The sequence below is a fragment of the Rattus norvegicus genome, chromosome 2 (genome assembly GCF_021556685.1).
Source record: "Rattus norvegicus strain SHRSP/BbbUtx chromosome 2, alternate assembly SHRSP_T2T, whole genome shotgun sequence".
NCBI lineage: Eukaryota > Metazoa > Chordata > Mammalia > Rodentia > Muridae > Rattus > Rattus norvegicus.
This window is the reverse complement of record NC_141535.1, coordinates 61,123,791-61,147,500: the sequence shown is the minus strand read 5'-3', so window position 1 is coordinate 61,147,500 and position 23,710 is coordinate 61,123,791. Positions and strand designations below refer to the sequence as shown.

At 41.4% G+C, this 23,710-nt stretch overlaps 1 protein-coding gene across 1 annotated transcript in view; it reads right to left on the bottom strand.

Moving 5' to 3' along the window:
* The window catches only part of Agxt2 (alanine-glyoxylate aminotransferase 2), a 48,577-nt gene that overhangs the window by 8,349 nt on the left and 16,518 nt on the right, over positions 1–23,710 (bottom strand). Inside the window, 6 exon segments of the mRNA NM_031835.2 lie at positions 3,700–3,791; positions 5,449–5,581; positions 8,368–8,460; positions 9,159–9,259; positions 22,776–22,869; positions 23,260–23,353. Coding sequence (NP_114023.1) covers positions 3,700–3,791; positions 5,449–5,581; positions 8,368–8,460; positions 9,159–9,259; positions 22,776–22,869; positions 23,260–23,353 — 607 coding nt within the window.

The window sequence follows — 23,710 nt, the reverse complement described above, 5'->3', positions numbered from 1 at the left end:
TAGCCCTCTTAGGCATATACCCAAAGAAGGTTTCAATCTACCACAGAGACACTTGCTCAAACATGTTCATGTGTTACTCTATTCACAACATCCAGAAATTTGGAAACAATCTAGATGTTCCTCAAGAGATGAATGGATTAAGAAAATGTGGTACATTTACTTAACTGACTATTAGTGGTTAAAATAATGATATCATAAAAATTGCAGGCAAATGAGTGGATCTTGATAAAAATGACCCTGAGTGGGGTAGCCCAGACCCAGAAAGACAAATATGATATGTATTCATTTATGTGTGGATAATAGCTATTAAGTCAATGATAACCCAACTATAATCCATAAAGCATGGAAGGTAGGTTTATAGTAAGGGACCAGGAGAAAGGGAACAGAGATCTTCCTAGGAAATGGAGAAAATTAGATAACTGTAGATGGTGGTGGTGGTGATGGACTGGAATGGGAGAATGAAGTGGCGAGGACCGGGAAGAGGAGGATGAGGGAGGGAATACAGGACAGACAGCTAAAATTAAGGGCCATGCGTTGGGCAATATGGAACCTAAAACATTTGAAGCTTCCTAAAATATATACAAATTTTAGGCAATCTTAGTGAAATTGCCAAAATAATGGGGAAATAGTCCCAAGTGGTTACCTCTTGTCACCAAATGGTGCTTCCAGTACCAGGATTGGCTTACATGTAATTGAGTTGTTGGCAATTCTCAAATACATATATTTGATATATATCATATATATGTATGGGTATATGTATGTATATGTATGTATGTGTATGTATGTATGTATGTATGTTATACATACACCTAGCATAGCTAAAACAATCTTGAAATCTTGAACAATAAAAGAACTGCAGGAGTATCACCATTCCTGATTTCACATTGTAATACAGAACAACAGTATTAAAAACCATGTGGTAGTGGCATAAAAACAGACAGGAATCCTCCCAACACCCAGGCTGATTCTAAGACAATGGGTTGCTCTCGACAACCTGACAGCAAGGCCTCATTACTGAAGACAACACCCACACAACTCATTAAACATGGAGAAGTTGAGCTGATGCCTACTTAGAACCTTCACCCCTATATTCTAGTGTCTTTGATACAGAAAGATACTCTGTATGCTACCAATGGAGTAATGGAAATACCAAATCACAAACCCTTTGATATACAGTGGTGTCCTGCCTGCAAGCTATGCAATGGTGGTACAACACTTGGGAGTAATCAACCAGTTTGATTTGACTTAAGGCCCACTCTGTGAAATGGAATGCCACTTTCTATACTCATAGATCAGGGCTTTGCTCAGCCATCATCCCAGAAGCAGCTTCCTCCTGCAGCAGAGGGGATCAAATACAGGGACATATAGCCAGTCATTATGCAAAAAGTGAGATATTCCTCCTCTCAAGGCTCAGGGAACCCTGCAGAAGTGAAGATGATCTCTCTCTCTCTCTCTCTCTCTCTCTCTCTCTCTCTCTCTCCCCCCAAATATATATTTTCACCATAAATACAAGTGAATGGGTCTCTGTGTCTACATTTATTCCTTGTGCCTTTTCACAGGCTCTTTTCCTTATGTTTTGTCTTATACCAATATGTTAACTTTCATTTGATCTTATTACATTTTATTTTATTATTATTCCTTAGAAGTCTTTGTGTTTTCTAGTGAGAGACAGGAAAGGGGAGAAACTGAGAGGAGTGGAAGGAGGGGAAAACATAATCAGAGTGTTATTCCCTGAGGGGAAAATCTATTTTCAGTAAAAGGGGGAAAAGCTGTCATTATCAACAACAAAAAATAAAGTTGCATTTCTTCCCACTTTTTTGCATACTGAGTTAATCATATTTTAAAATAAGTATTTAATCAGCAATAGTGGCTTTAAGTTCTTTATATCTAAAATGCTTTTACATTTCTTAGTAGGCGAGTCATACTCAGTTCAAAATAAGAAGCACAAAGGTGTAAACAGTTGATTGATTTGTACTGACACCTGACCTTAGCCAAGTTTCTCTGCCCAGAAACTGAACCTTAAAAAACTCTTTGGATTCTCTTTTGGAAACATGCTGTACTTATTTAAGCAAAAGGCACTATATATTTTGGTAAGGACATTTAAAAAAATTCCCGTTTTCAATCAACTAAAGATAAGGATGTGGGATCCTTTATTACTAGGATGACTCATTGCAATAATGGTAATTGGTTCTCCCCTGGGCACTGTGAAGCTCATCAAAGAAGCTTCTTTTTTGCTTTCCATAATTGGTTCACACTTTGAGAATAAGACTATGGAGTCTTTGAAATTGACAGCCTCCTCGTAGGTAGGGAGAGAAAGTTCTATTGTTCCAGCCATTGGTTCATGGAACAGTGCTTCGTCAGTCTGAGCTGACAACTACAGCGGGTAAGGAAGAGAGCTTACTTATTTAATGAGAAGGTGACAATACAATCTTTAATGTATTATGTGAATTAGAAGGCACCTTAAACTTGACTTGAAGGGCTATTCAATTAACCACATCTTTTATTTCTGCTCTTGAGATTAAGAGGGCAGATGGAGGAAGACCAAATGGCCACAGAAGAATCTCTTTCAAGAAATGATTCTTTTGGAAGTCTCAGGGATTAGTTTTGTAACACATTTCTCTAACCTTCCTCTGTATAGTAGAACTCTGACTTTGATAACAGTAATAGAAGTGGGTGTCTTCTCTCTGGAAATATTCAGTTCTAAATGGGATGCCTGTATCACATCCCTTCCCTTGAAGATTCAGGGATCATCATGGAACAGGGAATGAGAAGACTGTAAGACCGGAAGGAACATGTGTTTGCAATGAAGCAGTCACAACTTGCTGGTCACAACAATGCCATTACACATGCGGACTCACACTGGCTGAGACTGTATGCACAAGACAAGCACGTGACAGAGGCAGTAAACATCCTTGAATGGATGGAGGAGACGCTCAACAAGTAAGTACCACTCCTATGTGAGGAGCTAGAGACAACTGCTGGCTGTCTGAGGAGGGAGAACCAGTTTTCTTCAGAACAGTGGGCCATGAGAGACTACGCACGATCCAATGCATGGTCCCACAGCCATGTACATATAGGCACCACTAAGTAGACTCAGAACAGTAGCCCCTCGGGTGGGGAAGAAAAAGTGGTGGGAGGTTATAGGGAAGTAATTAAAATGGAGAAAAATGGGGGTGGGTTTGGTTAAAACACATTATATTCATATATACAATTTTCAAACAATAAAAATTATTATAATCTTGGCTAATATTAAGCTAAAGGAACATGATAGATAAAGTTGTTTTCTCAGAATAGCTGAATTTTCCAGAGATAATCTGCTAAAACCTAGTTTATCTACAGTTCTTTCATTTATGACAACAGAAGGAAGAAAAACAGCATGTGACAAGAAGTAAAATGGTGAATAACTGTTAAGCCAATACATCAAATACTACCCAGAAAACAAGAAAAATGCAGTGTTATCATCTGCATAGGGCGATTCTGACATTTCCCTGCATGTGAGGTTGATTATATATTACCTCTCACTCGGAACTTCAAGAACCCAAAGTGGCCTTTAAAAAGATATTAACTGGAGACAAAATTTAAACTGGCGAATTACCAATTAAATGTCCTCTTTACCATTGCAATGTGATAGAGCTCTGATAAAGTGTGTGGCTTAGAAATACTACAATCAATGACGTCCATGTGAGGAATAGGACAGACCTCAAGCACAGCAGATCCAATGGCGCAGGCCAGGGGACTTCCTCCAAATGTGCTGAAGTGATGTAAGTGTTTAGCCAAAGAGCTCGCAATTTCTAAGGTTGAAAAATAAAGCTGGTTTAAGTGACACGTTCTTACCCAGTGTATCTCACCATTACATTGGGGTTAAATCACTGTCATCTTATAGTGACATCCATTATTTTCCTTCTTCATTCATCTAACAGTGATGGCCTGAATTGTGTCCCCTTAAAATCTGTATGTTTAAATGCTAGAGCCAAGAACGACTATATTTAGAGACCGAGTCTTTAAGTGGGTCATTAAAATGAAATGGACTACAAAACTGAGGCCTGTATCCCACAGGTCAATGTCTGCCACAGTGAGAGATCCTAGCGTGTTCTCCATCTCTCTTTGGTGGGCACACATAGGGAAGGCCATCTGGAAATGCAATGAGAAGATGGCCATCTGCAGAGGCAGAAGGGAATCCCAGGCAGAACTCTGCCCTGCTGGCGCTTTGAAATCGACAGCCTCCTCACAGGTAGGGAGAGAAATTTCTATTGTTCCAGCCATTGGTTCATGGAACGGTGCTTGTCAGTCTGAGCTGACTACTACAGCAGATAAGGAAGAGAGCTTACTTACTTAATGAGAAGGTGACAATACAATCTTTAATGTTTTATGTGAATTAGAAAGCACCTTAAACTTGACACGAAGGGCTTTATATAATCTATTCAATTAACCACATCTTTTATTTCTACTCTTGAGATTAAGAGGGAAACATGGAGGAAAGACCTCATAAGACCTCTTCAGCAGCACAGTTCTGGATTCTGTCAAGGATGCTTCATTACATTTCACTTTCTATAATCACACAGCTTTGCTTTTAAATAAATGTAATGATTATACAATGTAATGGATTCCATAGTTACATGTCCATAATTAGCTGTTTTTTGTACCTTTGCTTGTTCAATGATAACAGATATCACAAAGATTTTAATTATTTAATGGCTTGGAAATGTGCTGATTATTGGGGGAAATATAAATGTCCACAATCAATGGTTTAAAAGAAATAATACCCATCAAAGGCTCACTACAATAAAAAAAATAAATTTAGCCTTTATTTCATAGATCAGTTGTTTTCAACCTTCCTAATGCTGTGACCCTTTAATACAGTTCCTCATGGTGACCACCAACCATAGAAATATTTCTTCACTACTTCATAACTGTAATTTTTCTACTGTTATAAATTGTAATGTAAATATTAGATATGTGAAATATCTGATATGTATCCCCCAGTGGGATCAAACCCACAGGTTGAAAATCACTCACATAGAGTGTTTTGGATAAATGAGATTTTATTGTAGTTGATTGGGTGACAGGACACTGTCAGAGAAATCTGGACCTTGAATGTGTAGTTAATGCCATGGAAAGACCAAATAACCACAGAAGAATCTCTTTCAAGAAATGATTCTTTTGGAAGTTTCAGGGATTTGTTTTGTAACACATTTCTCTAACCTTCTGTATAGTAGAACTCTGACTATGATTACAGTAATTGAGGATGCTGTCTTCTCTCTAGCAAGATAGGAATGGCTGCCTCTCTTCCCTCTGCCCCATGGCCCGGCAGATAACATTTTTTCATTCACTTACACAATATATCATGTGGTCCCTACCACTGCTTCTATCCTCCACACACTGAAACCCATTCTTTATGCCACTGCATGGTGCAAAGGGTCCGGAGCATGAGCATGCTGGATGTTCTACCTGGAGTGGTCACAACTGCTGCCATGGGGAAGCCATTTCCAATCCCTTTAGCCATGGTGACAATGTCAGGCATTGTATCATGTGTTTGGAAACCCCAGAAGTGAGAGCCCAGCCTTCCAAAGCCTGTCTGCACCTGGAAAGAGATGGAAAACAAACAAACAAACAAACAAACAAACAACAAACAACCTCCAAAAACAAAACCAAGAAACCTTCCAGCCTCTGCTCTATTCTCTTTCTTTTATTTTCCTCTTGCCTCTCCTTGCTCCTTCTGTATTTTTGCATTCTCATGGACAAAAACCTAGATCTGTGTCTGAGGTTGGAAGTACCAAAAGCCATTTCCTAGCTTTGTGGGACTCTGGAAATATTCTTTATGTCTTTGGAATCTCTGTTAACTAACCTATCACAGAGAAATAATCCTACCATCATAGTACAGCACAGGGTTGCGTGAGAGGCACATAAACAACAGATGCAAAAGACATCTGGATGATTAACTCTCCTTACTAAGTCTCTCCTGTGCAGAGGACAGCCAGAGAGAAAAGTGGAGAAACTGGCTCAGGCTCACCCTGGAGGAAGCAAAAGTAACTCTCTATCCAGTAGGGCTGAATGCTTACCTTCTAATAAGAGAACAGTGTCTTCCTATCTTCCTGCATTATAAGGGCCTAGCTGAGCCAGTGAGTTCAGGTTATAAGTGCTTTAATCTAGAACCGGCCATACATTGAAAGCTGACCATAGTTTTGTTGACACCATCTCTACTCTTACGGACTTACGTACATTTCAAATCTACCTCTGTTCAAAGCATTCTATGCATATGGCCGCCAGACTGTCTCAATAGACCCTTATTACCAATGCACAAGTCTACAGGCAGGAGCCCATTTTATTACACCCTTACCTGAGTTAGATTCTTAGCGGTGAAGAAAGAAACCGTGACAGAAAGATGTCACGGGCGTTTCCAGACAAGAGCCTTTCCTGATCTCTGTCTCTGTGCCTGCCTGTCTCTCTCTACACATACCCACACGGAAGGGTGCGGTGGCGACCTGAAGCCCAGCCTTAGATGGACATCAGACCAAGTTCCTTTGAAAGACTTTCTTCTCTTTTACCCTTATTCCAGGTTGCTGCAACCAGGTTCTTTGGTTGTTATTAGGTGATTATGATGGGTATAGGAGAGGGGCTGATTCCAGGAGTTATTCTTAGGTGACGGAGACCAATATAGCATAAGATCTGAGATGTGCGAGTCTGACAGACCTGGCCTGAATGCCCATGTCTTTACTTCCTAGCAATAGGCCAGTAGACGAGCTGATTAACTGGCCCAAATGAAATAATGTATGGATTTCATATAGTTTGTCTTTCATCCTGTGTTCTATCTCCTCTTCATCTAAGTAGCATACAACTGGGACAACAAACATTTCCTGGACACTACACAGAACCGTGCAGGAAAAAACATGATCAGTTGCTAGAGAACCATGAGTTTCATATGGGCGGGTGCATAGTAGGACAGATGGATCACTCTGTAGTCCATCCATCCTAGTGCCAACAGGGATGTGGAGCTCACAATAGGGAGTGCAACAGCTGGGGCTGTTGCACTGAAAGGCTGGGGCAGTGGGGCAGTGGGTTCCTGCTTGGCCCATTATTCTCCTGTTACTGGCTAACAGCAGTCTCTCTTAAACTTGCACCATGTTAAGTTCTTGAGAGCCATGAAATTGGGGGCAGTGAAGGAAAAACAAGAGAAGGTTTTGAGACCACACTCTTGAAAAACTCTAAAGTTCTGATTTTCTTTGAATTCAGCCTACTTTCCTTCTAATTAGTCTGATTGTGCAAGCTTTGCTGTGTGTGGATTCCAAGGCCAAAGTTTATCTTCTTTTGTGAGGTAGCTAATTTCACACTGATTGAATGTGCTTTTCCCTTTTCCTTTTTCCCCCCTAATAGCAGGTTCCCTCCCTTCCACTGGGACCTTGAGTTGAGTTCACCAGTATGAGGTAGGAGGGAGGAACAGAACAGGAAGAACTCGTTCAAGATGCTACTGTACAGCCCTAGTATTGGCATACTCTGAGCCTGACAGAGACCTGGCCACATAGTGCTGGTCTTCCCGATTTTGGCCAATAGGGTAGCCCAGCATGAACTGTGAGGGAATTTTAGTCGAGGAGAACAGTCAATAAAGGCAAGTGAGACGGCAAAATAAGAGACGCACAGGTTTCCCACTTGTCATTGGTGGGTTAAACCACCAGTCTGTGCGATTGTGATGGGCTGAGGTGAGGTGGGAGAACTTTGTGGCTTGGGTACCATCCTCTGGTCTTTAGACAACATCTCTAGAACTAGCCTAATATTTGATAATTCTGAATATACCAGCTGGAGCCCACAAAGGCTGGTGAGCGGTACTTCCTCCAAAGTAGTTCCCCTTGGGCTACTGAGGGCTTACTACATCTGGGCTGCCTCCACTCTGATGCTTTATTAGTTTACGCAAGCTAAGTCAGAATGTCTGCAGTGCCAGCAATCTTTTAATTCAGAGGCTGAATATTTACTTGTTCATTAAAAACAATCTGTCTGGCATTTTGGCAAAAATTGGATTGAACACTCGACTATTATATTAAATTTCTTCTATTGATTGTCAGGGGTCTGGCAACAATTCTCAGAATGAGGAATAATAATAACGACAAGAATGAAAGAATGCTGTGTAAGAGAGGCATCACCTATACTTTCTAGCAACTTTTAAAATAAAAACATCTTGGATACTTAAATTCTCTTATGTTTGTTAACCTAACTAACTTTGTAACAAAGGAGCAGAGGCTTCTTTAGCTTATAGCCACACAGCAGAGTTCAAGCACTTGCTTTCTGCTTGAAATACCGAAGAGGGCTTGACAATGTCGTTTTCTGTATCTGGCCTGCTCCTACCGCACTAAGTCGCTCACGGATGTCAACACTCACTTCATCTGCAATGCATACACCTCCCCTCTCTCGAACCAGTGCAAAGGCTTCCTTCAGAAACTCCTTTGGGTACTGGACAACACCATTCACACCCTGCAAAAGACCAAATCAGGAAGACTTCAGAGTTGGCAGGAGCCCCAGCTTAGCACTAACGAGAATAGATTGTTATCCTTATCGCTATGACATCAATGTTATCAACTGAATAAATAGCATGAAGAACTCTTCCCACCAGGACTTTTGTACCAGACCTGGGCAGGGGTGGTGGTGGGGGATGTGACTATTCTTCTCTGAGGTTAGAAACAAGGAAGCTTGACAAGTTAAAGGCTTGACAGTGTGTGTTAAACAGTTAAAAAATCAAATGGTTTTGGGCTGGAAAGATGGCTCAGCGGTTAAGAGCACTGATTGCTCTTCCCGAGATCCTGAGTTCAATTCCCACTAACCACATTGTGGCTCACAACATCTGTAATAGGATCTGATACACTCTTCTGGTGTGTCTGAAGACAGCTACAGTGTACATAAATAAATAAATCTAAAAAATAAATCAAATGGTTTCTTTTCTTGAGTATTTTAGGAATCCAATGGCTTCACTTACCTGTTCATCTGTTCCATGTGGGAATGAAGGGGTGAAGGGGGTGTGTTTTTGAAGGTCAACTGAAAACCAATTTAAGAAAAAAAAGGAACCAAGGGAATGCACTGAACTTGGAGAGAACGTAGAAATGGGCACTTAATTAATTTGGAGTCAAAACTGTGATCATGGAAAATTCAGAGAGATGCTAAGTTGGTGTACCCACTTGAATTGGCTCTGCAAAAAATCCAGCAATTGACGTGGCCACAGAAGTGTTCAGTGTGTCTTTGAACTGTTCAATGTACCGTTCTTTAGCTTGGCAGCCATCTGCAGCAAACACATACACACATACACAAGTCACAGCATTTGATTAGAGAATGGCATCGGGAGAAGGGGGGGAAAGCACAGAGAACTGAAAACAGTCAACTATCTGGTGGTCTTCAGACTACAATGAGCTGGAAGCCTCTGAAAGTCATTACGCAAGAATGACTTTATGAGGACAGCCATAAAAGCATAAACAAACTACTTCAGTAATTCCATTTGTGGAAGGAACACATTGAAGTATCATCAAGTCTAGTATAGACAGTCATTTCATCTAAGGACTATCCTTTTAAATGGATAGATCAGACTCAAATGTTATTGGGTGACTGAAGGTATTCAAATAGAACTCTACTGTTTACTGCCACTTAGTCTGATATAAGCTTTGAAGCTGTAAAGTGCTTTTGCATCAGGAAGTAAATATGGTTATATAATGATCAGAATTCAGATTCTGATCATTATATAAGTAAGATTCAGATTCAGATTTCAGTCTAAAGAAGATGTGTTAGAAACAGATAAGTTTCTGCATGGTAGCTCTCGACTCTTGGTTCTGTGTCTCTTCTTTATAGACCTTAACTGAAGGCACATTCATTTTTGGAATATATGACTATGCCAAGTGTCCAGTACAATGTAGGTGCTCAACAAGTTCCTGAAGAGTTAGAGGGAAATAAATGGTAGGTTCTGTGACAGGTCTGTGATATACTGAGCAATTTTATTTGACATTCTTTTCTGGATAGGGAACCAACTGCTGTTCAGGGAATGTCTTTAATAGGCTAACCCCCTCTTTGGCTGGGTTAACTGGTGATAAACTTAGAGTTTGAAATGTCAATGACTATTACTACTAGAAAACATACTGATTTTTTTTTAAAAAACTGCTTTGTCATTTTGTAGAGTTTCTTAAGTACTGCACATATTTTCAAATTTGTATTTACTTTTTAATTTTGTTCAAGATCATGGAACATCCACATTTCATTGCCTGACCATACTATTTCATGAACATTTTGTGGTCCTTTCCTAGAACGTAGAGTTTTGTTTCTTTGTGTATTAGTTTTGACTATGGATGGCTTATTGTCCTTGGCATTTGTGAGTGTTCTGTGAAGCCTGGAATGACGTAAGTTCATTGGAGTACATCTCTATTTGCAGCTTTCGGGAGCACGGGGCATTTTTGCCTCAAATTCAGCCATGGGTAGTAGAGTTCAGACCTCAGAGCTTCAGATATGATTCCTACACTGAGTCTCCTTTCAGTGGGAGGACCTCACTCTGCTTCTCACCTCCACAAACTTCCATTGTCTTTATGTCTCATCGACGCATGGATGGAGTATGACCTCTTGGGACTCCAGAGAGGCTTCCACATTATATCCTGTTTTATGGATGTGCCCCAGAACTTGTCACCCTCCTTTTCTGCAGAACCTTAAGCTAAAGGTCTCCCGGTTTGCCAGGTACCCTCAGGGCAAAACTGATTATAGTGGCTCATGACCTACTTGTATTTCTTTTTTTTTTTTTTTTTTTTATATTAACTTGAGTATTTCTTATATACATTTCGAGTGTTATTCCCTTTCCCGGTTTCCGGGCAAACATCCCCCTCCCCTCTCCCCTTCCTTATGGGTGTTCCCCTCCCAACCCTCCCACCATTGCCGCCCTCCCCCCATAGACTAGTTCACTGGGGGTTCAGTCTTAGCAGGACCCAGGGCTTCCCCTTCCACTGGTGCTCTTACTAGGATATTCATTGCTACCTATGGGGTCAGAGTCCAGGGTCAGTCCATGTATAGTCTTTAGGTAGTGGCTTAGTCCCTGGAAGCTCTGGTTGCTTGGCCTTGTTGTACTTTTGGGGTCTCGAGCCCCTTCAAGCTCTTCCAGTTCTTTCTCTGATTCCTTCAATAGGGGACCTATTCTCAGTTCAGTGGTTTGCTGCTGGCATTCGCCTCTGTATTTGCTGTATTCTGGCTGTGTCTCTCAGGAGCGATCTACATCCGGCTCCTGTCGGTCTGCACTTCTTTGCTTCATCCATCTAGTCCAATTGGGTGGCTGTATATGTATGGGCCAAATGTGGGACAGGCTCTGAATGGGTGTTCCTTCAGTCTCTGTTTTAATCTTTGCCTCTCCCTTCCCTGCCAAGGGTATTCTTTTTCCTCATTTAAAGAAGGAGTGAAGCATTCACATTTTGATCATCCGTCTTGAGTTTCGTTTGTTCTAGGGATCTAGGGTAATTCAAGCATTTGGGCTAATAGCCACTTATCAATGAGTGCATACCATGTATGTCTTTCTGTGATTGGGTTAGTTCACTCAGGATGATATTTTCCAGTTCCAACCATTTGCCTACGAATTTCATAAACTCGTTGTTTTTGATAGCTGAGTAATATTCCATTGTGTAGATGTACCACATTTTCTGTATCCATTCCTCTGTTGAAGGGCATCTGGGTTCTTTCCAGCTTCTGGCTATTATAAATAAGGCTGCGATGAACAGAGTGGAGCACGTGTCTCTTTTATATGTTGAGGCATCTTTTGGGTATATGCCCAAGAGAGGTATAGCTGGATCCTCAGGCAGTTCAATGTCCAATTTTCTGAGGAACCTCCAGACTGATTTCCAGAATGGTTTTACCAGTCTGCAATCCCACCAACAATGGAGGAGTGTTCCTCTTTCTCCACAACCTCGCCAGCATCTGCTGTCACCTGAGTTTTTGATCTTAGCCAATCGCACTGGTGTGAGGTGAAATCTCAGGGTTGTTTTGATTTGCATTTCCCTTATGACTAAAGATGTTGAACATTTCTTTAGGTGTTTCTCAGCCATTCGGCATTCCTCAGCTGTGAATTCTTTGTTTAGCTCTGAACCCCATTTTTTAATAGGGTTATTTGTTTCCCTGCGGTCTAACTTCTTGAGTTCTTTGTATATTTTGGATATAAGGCCTCTATCTGTTGTAGGGTTGGTAAAGATCTTTTCCCAATCTGTTGGTTGCCGTTTTGTCCTAACCACAGTGTCCTTTGCCTTACAGAAGCTTTGCAGTTTTATGAGATCCCATTTGTCAATTCTTGATCTTAGAGCATAAGCCATTGGTGTTTTGTTCAGGAAATTTTTTCCAGTGCCCATGTGTTCCAGATGCTTCCCTAGTTTTTCTTCTATTAGTTTGAGTGTGTCTGGTTTGATGTGGAGGTCCTTGATCCACTTCGACTTAAGCTTTGTACAGGGTGATAAGCATGGATCGATCTGCATTCTTCTACATGTTGCCCTCCAGTTGAACCAGCACCATTTGCTGAAAATGCTATCTTTTTTCCATTGGATGGTTTTGGCTCCTTTGTCAAAAATCAAGTGACCATAGGTGTGTGGGTTCATTTCTGGGTCTTCAATTCTATTCCATTGGTCTATCTGTCTGTCTCTGTACCAATACCATGCAGTTTTTATCACTATTGCTCTGTAATACTGCTTGAGTTCAGGGATAGTGATTCCCCCTGAAGTCCTTTTATTGTTGAGGATAGCTTTAGCTATCCTGGGTTTTTTGTTATTCCAGATGAATTTGCAAATTGTTCTGTCTAACTCTTTGAAGAATTGGATTGGTATTTTGATGGGGATTGCATTGAATCTGTAGATTGCTTTTGGTAAAATGGCCATTTTTACTATATTAATCCTGCCAATCCATGAGCATGGGAGATCTTTCCATCTTCTGAGGTCTTCTTCAATTTCTTTCTTCAGTGACTTGAAGTTCTTATTGTACAGATCTTTTACTTGCTTAGTTAAAGTCACACCGAGGTACTTTATATTATTTGGGTCTATTATGAAGGGTGTCGTTTCCCTATTTTCTTTCTCGGCTTGTTTCTCTTTTGTATAGAGGAAGGCAACTGATTTATTTGAGTTAATTTTATACCCAGCCACTTTGCTGAAGTTGTTTATCAGCTTTAGTAGTTCTCTGGTGGAACTTTTGGGATCACTTAAATATACTATCATATCATCTGCAAATAGTGATATTTTGACCTCTTCTTTTCCGATCTGTATCCCTTTGATCTCCTTTTGTTGTCTGATTGCTCTGGCTAGAACTTCAAGAACTATATTGAATAAGTAGGGAGAGAGTGGGCAGCCTTGTCTAGTCCCTGATTTTAGTGGGATTGCTTCAAGTTTCTCTCCATTTAGTTTAATGTTAGCAACTGGTTTGCTGTATATGGCTTTTACTATGTTTAGGTATGGGCCTTGAATTCCTATTCTTTCCAGGACTTTTATCATGAAGGGGTGTTGAATTTTGTCAAATGCTTTCTCAGCATCTAATGAAATGATCATGTGGTTCTGTTCTTTCAGTTTGTTTATATAATGGATCACGTTGATGGTTTTCCGTATATTAAACCATCCCTGCATGCCTGGGATGAAGCCTACTTGATCATGGTGGATGATTGTTTTGATGTGCTCTTGAATTCGGTTTGCCAGAATTTTATTGAGTATTTTTGCGTCGATATTCATAAGGGAAATTGGTCTGAAGTTCTCTTTCTTTGTTGTGTCTTTGTGTGGTTTAGGTATAAGAGTAATTGTAGATTCGTAGAAGGAATTCGGTAGGGCTCCATCTGTTTCAATTTTGTGGAATAGTTTGGATAATATTGGTATGAGGTCTTCTATGAAGGTTTGATAGAATTCTGCACTAAACCCGTCTGGACCTGGGCTCTTTTTGGTTGGGAGACCTTTAATGACTGCTTCTATTTCCTTAGGAGTTATGGGGTTGTTTAACTGGTTTATCTGTTCCTGATTTAACTTTGATACCTGGTATCTGTCTAGGAAATAGTCCATTTCCTGAAGATTTTCAAATTTTGTTGAATATAGGTTTTTATAGTAAGATCTGATGATTTTTTGAATTTCCTCTGAATCTGTAGTTATGTCTCCCTTTTCATTTCTGATTTTGTTAATTTGGACGCACTCTCTGTGTCCTCTCGTTAGTCTGGCTAAGGGTTTATCTATCTTGTTGATTTTCTCAAAGAACCAACTTTTGGTCCTGTTGATTCTTTCTATGGTCCTTTTTGTTTCTACTTGGTTGATTTCAGCTCTGAGTTTGATTATTTCCTGCCTTCTACTCCTCCTGGGTGTATTTGCTTCTTTTTGTTCTAGAGCTTTTAGGTGTGCTGTCAAGCTGCTGACATATGCTCTTTCCTGTTTCTTTCTGCAGGCACTCAGCGCTATGAGTTTTCCTCTTAGCACAGCTTTCATTGTGTCCCATAAGTTTGAGTATGTTGTATCTTCATTTTCATTAAATTCTAAGAAGTTTTTAATTTCTTTCTTTATTTCTTCCTTGACCAGGTTATCATTGAGTAGAGCATTGTTCAATTTCCACGTATATGTGGGCATTCTTCCCTTATTGTTATTGAAGACCAGTTTTAGGCCGTGGTGGTCCGATAGCACGCATGGGATTATTTCTATCTTTCTGTACCTGTTGAGGCCCGTTTTTTGACCAATTATATGGTCAATTTTGGAGAAAGTACCATGAGGAGCTGAGAAGAAGGTATATCCTTTTGCTTTAGGATAGAATGTTCTATAAATATCCGTTAAGTCCATTTGGCTCATGACTTCTCTTAGTCTGTCGACATCACTGTTTAATTTCTGTTTCCATGATCTGTCCATTGATGAGAGTGGGGTGTTGAAATCTCCCACTATTATTGTGTGAGGTGCAATGTGTGTTTTGAGCTTTAGTAAGGTTTCTTTTACGTATGTAGGTGCCCTTGTATTTGGGGCATAGATATTTAGGATTGAGAGTTCATCTTGGTGGACTTTTCCTTTGATGAATATGAAGTGTCCTTCCTTATCTTTTTTGATGACTTTTAGTTGGAAATTGATTTTATTTGATATTAGAATGGCTACTCCAGCTTGCTTCTTCTGACCATTTGCTTGGAAAGTTGTTTTCCAGCCTTTCACTCTGAGGTAGTGTCTGTCTTTGTCTCTGAGGTGTGTTTCCTGTAGGCAGCAGAATGCAGGGTCCTCGTTGCGTATCCAGTTTGTTAATCTATGTCTTTTTATTGGGGAGTTGAGGCCATTGATATTGAGAGATATTAAGGAATAGTGAATATTGTTTCCCTTTATATTCATATTTGGATGTGAGGTTATGTTTGTGTGCTTTCATTCTCTTTGTTTTGTTGCCAAGACGATTAGTTTCTTGCTTCTTCTAGGGTATAGCTTGCCTCCTTATGTTGGGCTTTACCATTTATTATCCTTTGTAGTGCTGGATTTGTAGAAAGATATTGTGTAAATTTGGTTTTGTCATGGAATATCTTGGTTTCTCCATCAATGTTAATTGAGAGTTTTGCTGGATACAGTAACCTGGGCTGGCATTTGTGTTCTCTTAGGGTCTGTATGACATCAGTCCAGGATCTTCTGGCCTTCATAGTTTCTGGCGAGAAGTCTGGTGTGATTCTGATAGGTCTCCCTTTATATGTTACTTGACCTTTTTCCTTTACTGCTTTTAATATTCTTTCTTTATTTTGTGCGTTTGGTGTTTTGACAATTATGTGACGGGAGGTGTTTCTTTTCTGGTCCAATCTATTTGGAGTTCTGTAGGCTTCTTGTATGCCTATGGGTATCTCTTTTTTTAGGTTAGGGAAGTTTTCTTCTATGATTTTGTTGAAGATATTTACTGGTCCTTTGAGCTGGGAGTCTTCACTCTCTTCTATACCTATTATCCTTAGGTTTGATCTTCTCATTGAGTCCTGGATTTCCTGTATGTTTTGGACCAGTAGCTTTTTCCGCTTTACATTATCTTTGACAGTTGAGTCAATGATTTCTATGGAATCTTCCGCTCCTGAGATTCTCTCTTCCATCTCTTGTATTCTGTTGGTGAAGCTTGTATCTACAGCTCCTTGTCTCTTCTTTTGGTTTTCTATATCCAGGGTTGTTTCCATGTGTTCTTTCTTGATTGCTTCTATTTCCATTTTTAATTCCTTCATCTGTTTGATTGTGTTTTCCTGGAATTCTTTCAGGGATTTTTGCCATTCCTCTCTGTAGGCCTCTACTTGTTTATTAATGATTTCCTGTGTTTCCCTAAGTGTGTTCATGTCTTTCTTGAAGTCCTCCAGCATCATGATCAAATATGATTTTGAAACTAGATCTTGCTTTTCTGGTGTGTTTGGATATTCCATGTTTGTTTTGGCGGGAGAATTGGGCTCCGATGATGGCATGCAGTCTTGGTTTCTGTTGCTTGGGTTCCTGCGCTTGCCTCTCGCCATCAGATTATCTCTAGTGTTACTTTGTTCTGCTATTTCTGACAGTGGCTAGACTGACCTATAAGCCTGTGTGTCAGGAGTGCTGTAGACCTGTTTTCCTCTCTTTCAGTCAGTTATGGGGACAGTGTGTTCTGCTTTCCGGCGTGTAGTTTTTCCTCTAACAGGTCTTCAGCTGTTCTTGTGGGCCTGTGTCTTGAGTTCACCAGGCAGCTTTCTTGCAGCAGAAAATTTGGTCTTACCTGTGGTCCCGAGGCTCAGGTTCGCTCGTGGGGTGCTGCCCAGGGGCTCTCTGCAGCGGCAGGAACCAGGAAGACCTGTGCCGCCCCTTCCGGGAGCTTCAGTGCACCAGGGTTCCAGATGGTCTTTGGCTTTTTCCTCTGGCGTCCGAGATGTGTGTGCAGGGAGCAGTCTCTTCTGGTTTCCCAGGCTTGTCTGCCTCTCTGAAGGTTTAGCTCTCCCTCCCACGGGATTTGGGTGCAGAGAACTGTTTATCCGGTCTGTTTCTTTCAGGTTCCGGCGGTGTCTCAGGCGCAGAAGTCCTGCCGCTCCTGGGCCCTCCCCCACGGGAGCCCAGAGGCCTTATACAGTTTCCTCTTGGGCCAGGGATGTGGGCAGGGGTGAGCAGTGTTGGTGGTCTCTTCCGCTCTGCAGCCTCAGGAGTGCCCACCTGACCAGGCGGTTGGGTCTCTCTCTCACCGGGTCTGGGAGCAGAGAGCTGCTGCGGGCCGGGATCCGCGGGTGTGGGACTTCCGGTAAACACAGACCGTGCCTCCTAGAGAAATTCTGCTTCCGTGTCCCAAGCTCACCAGGCAGCTTTCTTGCAGCAGAAAGTTTGGTCTTACCTGTGGTCCCGAGGCTCAGGTTCGCTCGTGGGGTGCTGCCCAGGGGCTCTCTGCAGCGGCAGCAACCAGGGAGACCTGTGCCGCCCCTTCCGGGAGCTTCAGTGCACCAGGGTTCCAGATGGTCTTTGGCTTTTTCCTCTGGCGTCCGAGATGTGTGTGCAGGGAGCAGTCTCTTCTGGTTTCCCAGGCTTGTCTGCCTCTCTGAAGGTTTAGCTCTCCCTCCCACGGGATTTGGGTGCAGAGAACTGTTTATCCGGTCTGTTTCTTTCAGGTTCCGGCGGTGTCTCAGGCGCAGAAGTCCTGCCGCTCCTGGGCCCTCCCCCACGGGAGCCCAGAGGCCTTATACAGTTTCCTCTTGGGCCAGGGATGTGGGCAGGGGTGAGCAGTGTTGGTGGTCTCTTCCGCTCTGCAGCCTCAGGAGTGCCCACCTGACCAGGCGGTTGGGTCTCTCTCTCACCGGGTCTGGGAGCAGAGAGCTGCTGCGGGCCGGGATCCGCGGGTCCCTACTTGTATTTCTAAGAAAGCCTCCCCTATTTTTTTAAATTTTGTTAAAGGAAGCCATAATGTGAACATTTAAAACATCTGTAAGATTTTAGAAGTTGTAGTATTGGTAAGAAAAATTGACATCTGTCATTTTTAACTCAGTAATTCAATGTGGGTTTCTCTGTTTAGAACAGGGTTCCTGGCTCAGAGCAGGCTAGCCTCGAACTCACATAGATTCACTGGGAATTAAAGGCCTGCACTACCAGCGCCTGGCTTAAAATCTCTCTCTCTCTCTCTCTCTCTCTCTCTCTCTCTCTCTCTCTCTCTCTCTCTCAGTACTTTGTCTGCGTGTTTGTATACCACATTGACAACTGTTTCCCACAGAGGTCAAAAGGTTAGAAGTGGGCATCAGGTGGGAGTTCCTGAGGGCTCTGAGGCACCATGTGTGAACAATTGAACCCAAGTCTCCTGGAAGAGCAGCCAGTGCACTTCACTAACAAGCCATCTCTTCAGCCCCCTACAACTCCCTTTCCAAAATTGTGACTTGCAGTATATACTTTTGCCTAATAGTGTCTATGACCAGTGTTATTCGAGTGGCAACATTTATTCTTTGCAATGAACCATTTCATGCGTCACTAGTTTTCACAGTGAAAATTTCCATTGCGGAGAAAACCAGTCTTCTGAGCACATGGGTTTTCTTTCTCCACATAGTGATTTCAACTTGTTGTCTATGTGTTCTGAGTTTCTTTCTTTGTGCAATATAGGAAAGAATAATCCAAATTTGCTCTGTTTTTCCAGTCACACTGTTAGTTTAATTCTAGGTATACTTTGGATAGTAGAAGAATTCTTGGTTTATGTTTGGCAACATTTAAAAGTGACAAACTTGAGTTTAGCCCTATGAAATTTAATTTCAGACATGAACTTAGACTATTGTGGTAAAGTTTGAAAGAACACTTGAAAACTTTTTACCAGCATCAATCAACTATTACAAGATTTTCGGGGTTTCTTATTAATTCTCTTGTAGCACTGTTTGTCTCAGAGAGGATGTGTTTAACATTTTATGCATGATTTTTAGTCGTTCTCAGATGGGAATAACCCAGAGTATCTGTTTGTCATGTTAAGCTCGGCAGCAGCTGCTCATCCCTTCTAAATGTCTCAGAAGTTCACGCTTGTGTCCCCTCCCTGCTTCAAAATGCTGGAAAAATCCATGATGGAGGTGATGGATGCATTCAAGCCGTAAGCCTTAATCCACAGAGGAGGAAGCATAAGCTCCTCTGAGTGGGAGAGAACACAAAGAGGTACAACATTGCTCAGGGAGTTTACTAAAGCTCCACGAGCCACCATCTAGGTGTGCCATCTTTGAACAGAGAAACTATCCAGGAAGAACAAAAGTGAGATTTAAGCAAACTTTAAGAATGTTTATTAACACTCATAGTTTAGCTCTCAAGAGTGCCACAGCACCTCTAAACTTCAACTCGAATCTATGCTTAAAGAGGGGATGGAGAGGAAATTGTGGATGGGGTGGGAGGCCCTAGGCCATCTCATGGGAAGTGCCTCAGGGGTCTGTGGAGACAACTGCCATCCTACCATTTCCTTAGACACATGCATGCAGCCTATATCTTAAAAAAACTAGGGAAGACGAATCCTCAGCAATTATAGCAGAAAATGAGTCACAAGTGCATTTCTACTCCAGCTTCACTAAAGAGCTAGGAAAGCATCAAGTTGTAAAGATGTACGTGACATTTAGAAAAGCTTTGTTGACATAGATACCTGATATCCTTGGAGCCAAATTCTCTATTTTAATTAGGAAAGGAAGAGACAAGAGCATTGGATGTCTCTAAAAGATTTATCAAGCATGAAGAAAAGGCCTGATTTATGGGTTTAGCAAGCTCTTCTGTAACTATGGAAATGATTACAGAGCAAAGTCAGCTTGAACTGCTTAAGTTAGGGTAAAATCATATCATAGAAAGATTTTGCTCACATTTATCCTACACACTTCATATTTTTTCACACTCATTTATCCATGTGTTTGGTGGGAAGAAGGACCATGTATTGTGTTTTCTCCACTCCATATGTGTTGCATTGGCTTATTCCTGTAACCAGGTCAGGCCTCCCATGAACAGAGATAGGATGCATTGATGTCTCTATGGCAACATCAGGAGCATGCTCTGTTGGATACCATAGCAGAGTATTTACTCTAGGGACTATGTTGGTGCTACATGAAGAGGTAAGCAGAGTGAGAAACTATGGAAGATGAATATTATTAAGGAAAAGGAAGAGTTCTTTCAAAGAGGAGAGAATGGCACAATCAATACCAGCTTTGGGAGAGTATAAGGGCAGAGGGTGATAATAGATAAATTCTATCAGGTATGCCTGGAAATTGGGGCTTAGAATGCATCTCGGAGAATAAATACTCTGGAAAGTAGATAGAAGAAGGTAATGAAATCTACTGCACAAAAATACCAATCTGGCTCCTGTTTAAGCTAAGATTTGATGATGTAATTCTAAAATGAAAATATCCCTATTATGGTTGGTGCTTGTACACATCCAGGGAAAAAATCTTTATGAGCAACTGCAAATTTGAACCATCTGCATTAAAATTACTTGACATGTTGGAGGGAATACGAAGTCTGAATATGAAGACACCCAAATAGGTCCTTTTCTTGTATAATATGAGGCTCCTAAGAGGTAACAACAAAACATAACAAAATAAAATATATGAACAAGATAAAATAAGAAAGTGGAGTCTGCAGTCCACTTTTGTATCTTATTTATAAATGTGGTGTCCTAGCTCTAAGTGGGAAATCTCCATCAAATTCCTCTCTTCACAGTTCAGGGAACCCCAAGTAAGAGGAGGCATAAAGGATGTAGTAGCCAGAGAGGATAGAGGACACTGGGAAAACACGGCCCTTTAAGTCACCATGAGCAAAGCTCATATGAACTCACAGAGACTGAATCAGCAAGCACAGGGCCTGCGCTTGTCTTCACCAGGTCTCTGTATGTATATTATACAGCTTTCAGTTTAATGGTTTTTGTTTTTCCCGGAGCTGGGGACTGAACCCAGGGCCTTGTGCTTGCTAGGCAAGCGCTCTACCACTGAGCTAAATCCCCAGCCCCCAGTTTAATGCTTTTTATGGGACTCCTGAGTGTGGGAATGAGTGGGTCTGTGATTATTGTGCTTTCTCTTGATCTATTTTCCTTGTCCAACATGATGGTTTTTATTTTATCTTCTATTTTATTTTGCTGTGTTTTATTATCTTTTAGAAGCCTGTTCTTTTCTAATGAGAGACAGAAGGGGAGTGGACCTAGACGGGAGGAGATGTGGGGAAGACCTGGGACGACCAGAGGGAGGGGAAAGTGTAATGAGGACATAAGAGAAAAGAAGTTATTTTCAATAAAAGGGGAAAAATAAATAATAACGTGGTATGATTCTCGCGTCTATAAGGTAAGAGTTAAGAAAACAGGGGCCTAGAGATACATGAAGGAGAACATTTATCTTCCACTCTGTCGTATCCTTCAGATCACAGACGTGGTGATCTTATGGTTATCATGGTGTTCTTATGTTCTTGAGATGGTCTAGGGGAAGACCTCCAAGAGGGAGAATACGAGAAGATGGACAGGAAGGATGCATGATAAAGAAGGGATTGACCAGCTCTGAAGTTCTTTCATCTCCTAGACTTTGCCAGTGACTGTGCAGATGGCCTGAGAACTGCGAGATGCGCCTGGCTGACTTTGGTCCTTGATGTCACATATATGTGATATACAAACATATGCCCAAGGCTTTGAAGCTGTTACTAAACGCTTTCCTCTACACTGGTTTGCCCATGTCTGATCTCATGAAGTGGCATGATGGGAATGAGGCACAGGCCTTGCTCCCCCTTCTTGATGCTATAATCATATCATTAATATTGTTTTTACAAATGAGAAAAGCTGAAGGCCAAGATGGAGTGCAGTCTAGATCTCTTGATTCTACTCATGTCCTCAGACATGGAGCAGAAGGAAGGGATTATCTCCATCTTGGATTCACCTCCTGGCTCACTAGTGTGACTGAGGGTAGCAACGGGGGTTGGAATCACTAAGTTTGGGGCCTGAAGACTTGAAGTCAAATCCCAGTTTTTCTGCTTCCTGAATGTGGCTTGTCTTTGTTAAACCAGAGAGTTTTAGTCGTAGCTAAAGCCTCCGGTGTGCTTTTAAGTTTTGTGACCATGACATTTTGTTTTGTTCCAAAGCTCAATCTTTCATTCTCCATTTTGTTATTATCTTGTATGAATTTTAAGGCGATTGTGATTTTTTTTTTCTGTTCAAAGCTGAGTTTTTAAGGTTCCCGTCTTTCATTCACCTAGTGACTCACGCTATTCTATTAAGTATCTTTTGGCTGGAGCACTCGTTCTTCCCTCTAGAACTACTGAGGAACAGCTGTTCAAAAGGTTCTGTACTCTGATGACAAATCCGAGTAGAAGAGAGCTGATGGTATTTCCATTCCCCTCCACTGCCGTGTGATGAATTCAAATAAAATAAGGGATTGATAACTAGAACTCCTACGGGAAAGAGTGACTAAAACTTGTGCAAGAGACATCAGTGGCAGTGGCATCCACAAACAGCCCCATATCCTACAGATGTTGTTTGGCTGGCTTTTGAGATCCCTGGAGAATTCCTTGGCTGGTGTTTTGAGATTTTCAGATGCATCCTTTCCCTGCCCCCATCCCCTGTCCCCTTGGGAACTGGAGACCAATCACACTCATTTCACAGACTTACTTACTTGTCAGGAGACACACTGCTTATAGGCATACATCTGACAGAATGAGAAGCTTTCCTTACAGGGCCAGATGGCAGTTGAGTCAGTTAAACAAGATCATGTATGGAAAATGTTGAGTCAATGAGGGGGTCACTTAGTACCTTCTAGCTCTGTTTCCTTTGACCTTTCCCTTCCCCAATTTCCCCAATTTGATAGTTTTTCCCATCTTAGAATTCCTCACCCTACCCAACCTTCAACTCTCCCATTCCTCTCTGCCCAGTTGGACCTGGAGCACAGCTGCATTTCCTGACTGTTTGCACCGGAGAATCCCGACAGTGGCTTCCTCCCCAAGGCCCACGGAAAACATCTGGGCACATTGTCTGCAAATGACAAAAAGAAGGATTGCAGCAAAACAATAACACGAGAAAGCCAATTTGGGGACGCATGTGGTGACAATTAAGACAAGTGGGCTTCTTCATTTATACTGAAACTCCTTCATTCCTCCTTAATGATAAAAATGCAATCTTTTTTTAAAGAGATTTTTTTTTCTTAGAAATTACTTCTGTGACCACTCTTTAAAGAACACTAATTTTGATGTTTGCCCAGAAGCACCATTCTCAAGGTTTAGTGGATGAGGGAGGGCTTCATAAAGAATAAAGATAGGTATCTGGATCTGATGTTGAAAAGATAGATATGGCATGCAAGGACAGGAAGCAGCAGCCGGCGGCACTTGATAGAAACCTTGTGCATCCGAGTTTCTCAGAACTCACCGATTGGCAGGCTATCGTACTGGGGACTTTCATCTTGTAAATTCCTACATTCGTCAGACCAAGTGTGTAGGGACTACATCCATGATAGGCTCCTCTGGGGGAAAAAATGAGAGGATGAGGCTCACTTGCTTCCCCCCCCAGAAAAAAAGTATGAAAGACACAGATGAACTAGAACAACACGGACATTTAAATCTGACTGACATCTTTGTGAAGAGTTCCTCTAAGCTTATAGCATATGAGCATATTCATTTATATTTTCCACTGGTCTCATAGACTTGAAATTGTGAATATATTGAATTTTGGAGATCAGTTGACTGACTTCTCTTAATTTTGAATCTCTCACTCTAAAATAAGGAGACTGATTTATTTTTTTTTTAAAGCAGCATCCCAGAGAGTACGTGCTCAACAAGTGCTAATCTTCAAAGTGGTCACCTTAGGAAGACAAATATTT